This window comes from Siphateles boraxobius, unplaced genomic scaffold (genome assembly GCF_051911475.1).
Source record: "Siphateles boraxobius isolate OS27281-9 unplaced genomic scaffold, OSU_SipBor_1 272, whole genome shotgun sequence".
In the NCBI taxonomy this organism is placed as follows: Eukaryota; Metazoa; Chordata; class Actinopteri; order Cypriniformes; family Leuciscidae; genus Siphateles; species Siphateles boraxobius.
Window position 1 is genome coordinate 52,731 of NW_027508890.1, and position 7,595 is coordinate 60,325.

Genomic DNA, 7,595 nt, shown 5'->3' on the forward strand with positions numbered 1-7,595 from the left:
TCGCTCCTACGGGTCTACATCCCTACCAGAAGCCTACGATCGGCCAAGGAGCGACGGCTCGTGGTGCCTTCACAGCGAGGCACAAAATCACTGTCCAGAACATTCTCATTCACGGTTCCATGCTGGTGGAATGACCTACCCACCCTCGTCCGGAATGCAGAATCCCTGACAGCATTCAAAAGACAACTGAAAACTCATGTCTTCCGTGAGCACTTAACATAAGAAAAAAAAAAAAAACTTTTTCTTGAAATCTTCGCTTGTCTGGTTTATGCTACTCTGAGCAATGTTTGAACTTTGTATTCTGAGCACTTCTTGCGTTGTTTTTGCCTCTCCATGATGACTCGCTTGGTTTAATCCTCAAATGTAAGTCGCTTTGGATAAAAGCGTCTGCTAAATGACTAAATGTAAATGTAAATGTAAATGTAGGTGACGAAATGGTCCTGGTGGGGCTGGGGTATGTGCTGCTGGTGTAGTGGCTGCTGGTACATCATTATTTTTCTGACATGTAACACACCTCTTGGCTGTTTCTGTGGCTACATTTCTGAATTTTGGATTCCACCACTGATTTGAGAACCTGTGATTCATCGTTGCTGGACCACTGTGACCCAAATTGTGTATTTGTTGAGCCAAATATGGCAACAGTGATTCGGGAGCAACATACTTTTCCCCTTTGGTCCAGCACCCGGATGAATCCACTGTGGCTCCTTTGTCTAACCATGTCCATGCTTCATACAGAGGAACGTCTTTGTACAGATCAATTATTGATTCAGGAGGCATAATTGTCTTCTGTGCTGCACTACCTGAACACACTTGTACAGTTGCATAGAAACAAGCCTGTTTAGCTGCTATATCAGCAAGAGCATTACCTTTAGCTTCCGTAGTATTAGTTGTGAGATGTGCTTTCACTTTTATCACTGCTAATTTCTTTGGAAGTTTCATGGAAAACATTAGATCTTTCACTAATTCAGCATGCTTAATGGGGGATCCAGCAGAAGTTAGAAACTGTCTGGTTTGCCAAATGACACCAAAATCATGAATTACCCCAAAAGCATATCTGGAATCTGTGTAGATATTAGCAACTGATCCTGAAGCTAGCGTGCATGCTCTTGTTAGGGCTACTAGTTCTGCAGCTTGAGCTGAAAAATGATCTGGAAGACGTCCTGAAGCTAACACTTCCGTGGTGGACGTTACTGCATAACCTGCTCGTCTGTTACCTTCAATTACTTGAGCTGACCCCCAACGTCTCCTGGTCTTCGCTTCTAAGTCTCCTACACTTAAGAAGAACAAGGTTTACAACACTCTGTAGTTTTAAAACACATAATTCAATGCAAACACAAAGATGACTGAGAGATGAGCAAATAAACGTTCCTCAAAAGCCTGATGATCATATTTGAGACTCACATTTTAACATGATTTTTCTAATAAATTATGTATGATAATCAAGTAAACCTAAACTGCTACAGTGCACTAATTGTTCAAATATTACTATAACAATATCAAAGTTATTCTTACGTTTACTTTATAAAAATGAAAGATTTCACAGCAAAAAGACCTTGTGAACCACAAGCTGAAGGGGGACGTTTGCACAATTGTAAAAAAAGGTCTTTTACTTGCTAAAAAGTGTAAACTATCTATCAGACGACAGAAGGCATGTAGTAGATCGAGTACAGATGGTTTTTCAGAAAAGTTTTGATCATGTTTATGATATTATATTTTGCAAAGCAAATATGATATTATGGGTTCATTTAAGAGAGTTTCCCTCTATGATTTGGTGTCCTTCATATGTCAACATTTATTTTTCCTATGCTTTCTTGCATTTTCTATTTGTTTTGTTTTTATAGGTAGTGACATTAGTTATATGACTGTTTTTTTTATGTAGAAATGGTTTTATGAATATAATGCATTAATTATTTAATTGGCTAGAAAATGCGCTGTAAATATTGCTATTAAATAATTTTTATGATTTAAATCCTCATCCGGTAATCAGAAAAACCTAAGCAAGTCATGATCATTCATTGGATTCATCCTCACTGACTCACAGATGACAAAAGTCAGGTATCCGTGTGTGTTTCCTCTCAGGGCCCGTCATTACGCTGGAGGATTCAACGAGTGGCGTCAGCGGGAAGATCTGCGAGCAAGAGTCGAGCATAAAACTTGACAACAGAGGAATAATGCTTATTTCAGGACCTAAGACTATGATTATGAATTTATACTCCACTTGACTGTTAAAATTACAGCAGAGACCAAAAATGTATTCATCAAATGTGTCTTTGGCAAAGACTCAATAAATATTGCATTGTTTATGATACACTTTGTTTGTTTTTATGCCATATCATTTTGTCACCATAAATGGACCGAGCGAGTTGAACACGTTGAAACCGAAAGTGATATATTGACAATGAATATCAAACTGCGCACTATACAGCCCTCCCATTTAAACCTAACAAATAATTAAGTAGTATAGTGACATGAATAAACAGGAACAGGCTGAGGATATCATCAACTGCGATATTATTGTAAACACAGCTCGTGAATTCCCATTTGAGATCTAATGAGCCAAAACAAATATTAGAGTATCTCAACCTGTCACATTCACAACTAAATTTTCTACAAAATGAAGGGATGACAATGAAATGAAATGGTTCATCAGAGTGTTTTTCCCGCACATTATTATGACGGTGCCGGTGAGACTCAAACACTCACCGCTTTGAGAAAAGCTCTGCTTTAACCCTTTCATGCATGAATTATGATAACCTCAGTCAGGATTTTTTTTCCTTTGTGTTTTTATTGCTCTTAGGGCATGAAAAACAATATTTGAAATTTTCTTTTTTTTTAACACATTTTTCAAAGAGATTTTCAGATGTCCACTTGAGTGGACAGCATGCGTTTATGGTTTAAACTGAAGAGATACTGTCTGTATTAAACATAATACAGTAATCAAACATATATAGTGTCTGTATTTTTAACTGTAATTGTATTAAAAACCAATTAATACAATTATAAAATCATGTGAAACTATAAAATATATACAAAAAATAAAAATGTGAAATGTTGCAAAGGCATCGTACGAAACGGCATCAGACAAAACAGCCTCAGACATATTTCGACATAATATCTTGTTATTTCGACATAATAACTTGCTATTTTTCGACATAATAAGGGGGCATTCTAATCTGCATTATTATGCGTTTTATAATGGTTTTCTATGGGAGGAAAATGCTAAACATTTAATTAAACGCGTTGCGTTAATATTCTCATCTGATTTTTTGTAGTATAGCCTACTTTATTATGATTTTAGTATCATAAAGATTAATACATGCACGTACAATTAACCGTGAACTTGATAAATGTGACAGATATTTTTTACACAAACAAATGCCTTTAAACGTATGTGCAAAATTCAGAATTAAATGAATGTGCAGCAATAGAGGGCTACTAAATAAGCGCATTTAGTTTCATATTTGTTAAAATATTAGAATGTTATTTTTTTTTCCATGTTGATTATGAAAAAGTGAACAGCATGAGTAAGATAGGATGCGCAATATATGGGTAAGACATGATTTTGACCACTTCATTAAGTTTTGTTTTGTAGAAAGTGAATTTCGTTTTGAATAAATTGTATCTTAATTTTAATCATTTTTTATCAACCAATTGCCTGGATTTAATAAATAAGAGGCAAATATAGCAGACAATTATAATCATTATGGAGGCGCCGGTGTGTCACTTGCATTGCAGTGAACTGGAGCGCATCTCATCATAAAGTTAAACTCAGTGTATGGCTCACAGACATGAAAAATATATCTATTTTTCAAAAAAATGTTTACAGCAATGTTAAATCAAGCAGTCTAATAGCTCGAAAGAAGGCTTTAACTTCACGATCGTGAAAACTATCAGTTTGCCAACATACAAGCTAGCTAGTTGAAATGTCATCTAACTTTTTAAACGTGCAAATAAAACTCCCGAAATGCATGTTCTCTTCTGTATACAACGTAATTAGTGTAACATTTGATGAAAGCACATATATAAATATATCATGACGGGTTATCTCCTCCATCAGCTGTTGTTGTATCTGATCTGGGCCGGGTTTCCCGATAACGATCGGGTTTCCCGATAACGATCGATAACGATATCGGGTTTCCCGATAACTTAGCTTTTAAGAGTGCAAGGTTACTAATGCACTTAACATAAACGCGCGAGAAGAGAACGCGTTCTACGTGCTACTTAAGCGTTGCTGTCCATTCGGGAAGTGCTGGAATATAACCTTATATGGAATCATATTCTGAACGTTTAACCTAATAATCGTCATTTGTTGTGGATTAGAAATTAAGACAAGTCTAGGCCTATATGAAGCACCTATACAGGCGGAGGCACTGACAAAATGGCTGAACAAAAAACAAAAAAAAAACAAGAGAAGATACCTTTCAAAAAGATTCAATTAAATGTCCTTTTAGAGGAGATAGAGCGAAACAAAGATTTTATTTTTAACAGATTTAAATGACACCATACAAATAAGGAAAAACAAAACATCTGGGAGGACATTGCAAACTCACTGCAACCGGTGTTCAAAGATCAGTCCGCAAGAAATGCCCAATACATGGCTGGTTTTCGTGCACGTCAGCAAGTCATTGACAGATTTTTTTTAAATTTATTTGTATTTTGCCCAGTCTTTAAAGCATATTTCCCACATTACTTATTGTATGATTTTTTTGTTCATTCATTTAATTTGTGTATTTCTATTTTTTGTTCCCTTTTTAATTATTTTATATATAAATTCATTAAAACAAAACACGAGTACAATAAAGTGTACAATAAAGTACAATCAAAACCTTATATTATACTCACGTTGCAGTGTAATCTGTTAAATCTAGATAAAAAAGTGTAATCTGCCGGTTGTCCTGCAGGAGACCTCATAAATCTGTCTTCTTACGATGCACTTGGGGATTAACGATTACTCCAGAGCACTCGTAGTTCTACGAAGATTTTCAAGTGCTATTTAAGTTACGATGCTTTTGGGAAACAGACCATTAAGATCAGTCGTACGATCGTTTTTACGAACTTCTTAGGCTTACGATGCTTTTGGGAAACCCAGCCCTAAACCGCGTACATGTGACGTCACATGGGGCGGGGCAATGCGAACCTCTAAACTCCACCTGAGTCCGTTTTGTCCGATGCCGTTATGTCTGATGCCTTTGTGTCTGAGGCTGTTTTGTCTGATGCCTTTTTGTCTGATGCCGTTTCGTCTGATGCCTAATTGTACGAGACCTAGGCTACCTGACACCTGACATTGTTTTTATGAAAAAAATAAAAAATATGCACCAAACAAGCCACTTTGAAATTTTGCTGTTTTCATGCATAGGGCCTACAAAAGTTGGGTGACCCTCCCCCTAGACTTATAACGAGATTCTTACGAGATTCTCCGCCTCTTTTGTTGCATAGCTTGGAGATCAACCTCCTGTACAGCCACGAATTTTCGTGAGTGTTGCTTCCAGTAAAATGACCCTAAATGAGTACACAAATAACGTATGAATAAGAGCTAATTCGTGAGATTGACATGTGAATGCATATTAATTTAGCAGCAAAGTTTGACATTGTTTATGGTTATAGTTTGAAATGTGGGACTTCATAAATGTTGATGCAGCAATTTAAAGCCCACTATATTTGCAGCCTAATTGTGTAGCAACATAAACGTTCATCATCTAATTAGCACCGGTGTTGGGAGTAACGCGTTACAAAAGTAATGCATTACAGTAACATATTACTTTTTGCTGTAACGCAGTAATGTAAGGCATTACTAATCAATTTCCAGTCATATTTTACTCGGTACATGTTCAGTAACGCTTGCGTTACAACACACTTTTGAAAAATCAAGTATTACCTGTTCATCAGTCAATAGCCGCGTGTGGTGCACAAGTTTTTGATTTATTTAATTCATCTGAAAAATGAATGCCATTTTACAGTATTTTATTTTACTTTTTGTTTTTAAAGATATGGAATGAGAAATTTTAACTGTTTTTGAGATTATTATTTCAGCATAAAACAATTGTAGTAAAGTAAAGTGAATTTGGTGTTGTTCACATAAACACACTGACACAGGCACTGAGGGTTTGAATATTGAGTTTACTGAGGAATAAAACAGTTTTCACAGTTCCTCTATAGGCTACAGTATGGCAGCTCATTGTGTGTCTGTTATTATATCATACAAACTATTTTCTGCATGCGGTCGGTTAGTGTTTAATTTTAAAGGGTTCCAGAGGGTCACTGGCGGTTTTAGGGTACTGGACTCCGAGCACAGTCAGTTTCTCTCCATGGCAGGAGAGAGCTTGAAATATCATCACATGAAGGTACTTCTCTACTCCGACCTTCACCTGAGAGAGAGAGAGAGAGAGAGAGAGAGAGAGAGAGAGAGAGAGAGAGAGAGAGAGAATACACATGCATTTATGTGATCTCTTCCACGTAAAACTGTAGTCTGTTCACATTGATCCATGACACCGCGAACATATTTCTACGAGTTCTGCTACAGTGACCATTGCAAACTAGATTTGAGTGTCCAGCAACGCTACACAGTTGAGAAAAGTTTTCTGTTATACAAATGCAGAGAAACTTTATACAGTGAAGTTTTTTACAGTGAAGAAATTGTATCTTTCAGAGAGGACGGAAAAATGACACATCACACCCGTTTAGGACACACTGTCTGCCATAGTTCGCTTGTTGATATTAGAAACATACAAATTTTGCTGAAAGTATTTCTGTGAAACAATACAAAACACTCATTTACCTTGACCAGATAGTTTTTTCCTGCCACAATCTGATGCCTGAAGGTTTTAGGAATGCAAACATCAAAATGGACTCCAGCCTGCTTCCCTGCCTGAATAAACAAATACACATTTTAGGCCCTGTCCGCACGGAGACGCGTTTAGCTGTATACGTACAAATTTTTTTATCGGATCGGCGTTTCGTCCAGACGGATCCGGCGTTTTGGGACATATTGATCTAAATTATTATTTTAAAAAGATTTCGTTTATTGGTCTCTAGGGAGGTACGTCTATCAGTCAGATATCATAAAACTCAAGTGAAATGTTTTGTGATTTGAAGTGAAAAGGAAAACATTTTTTTTTTAAATAACACATTTTACAGCATCAAAATAGATAATTTTACTTGGCTGTGTTTTAACAAAAACACATTTACTACAAGAGTGATTTTCTGTCTCTTACCTCAGTGCAGATGTTCTCCACATCTGCATTGACAGGCTCCTCTGTGCTCCATCCTCCCAAAATTTGCTTTGCATCAGTCATTGTGCTGGTGATCAAATCTGGATAATAAACTGTATTATCAGGCAGTTTGTCTCACAGATTGATTCTGATCCACTATTTATGCTGCCAAAATCGCATGACGTCACATTGTAATTCCATGTGTTCACATCAAAGGGAGTGAATGAATAGGCGGAGTTTCTCTTTGGGGTGTTGTGTAATATTCAGTTCCTGTGAAACAGAAAAGAAGATACTCTGAAGAACATTGGGAACCATTTAAACTAATATTGGTGCTGATTGACTTCCATTGTATGTACAAACAACATAACTGACGCATTTTTCAAAATA

The 7,595-nt window shown here is 36.6% G+C and overlaps 1 protein-coding gene across 1 annotated transcript; it reads right to left on the bottom strand.

Moving 5' to 3' along the window:
* Positions 1–2,820: 2,820 nt before the first annotated feature.
* On the bottom strand, positions 2,821–7,385 carry LOC143753098 (cystatin-B-like). The gene is made up of 3 exons (XM_077245631.1): positions 7,212–7,385; positions 6,776–6,865; positions 2,821–6,365 (listed from the first exon to the last, which is right to left on the bottom strand). Exons 1-3 carry the CDS (start codon positions 7,290–7,292, stop codon positions 6,225–6,227), a joined length of 312 nt encoding a protein of 103 aa, XP_077101746.1. The 5' UTR covers positions 7,293–7,385; the 3' UTR covers positions 2,821–6,224.
* Positions 7,386–7,595: the final 210 nt, after the last annotated feature.

Coding starts and splice junctions, on each gene's coding strand:
- LOC143753098 (XM_077245631.1), bottom strand. CDS start 7,292: ATGACTGATGCAAAGCAAATTTTGGGAGGATGGAGCACAGAGGAGCCT. Junction 6,866..7,211: donor TGGAGAACATCTGCACTGAG/GTAAGAGACAGA, acceptor TTGTTTATTCAG/GCAGGGAAGCAGGCTGGAGT. Junction 6,366..6,775: donor GAAAAAACTATCTGGTCAAG/GTAAATGAGTGT, acceptor TCTCTCTCTCAG/GTGAAGGTCGGAGTAGAGAA.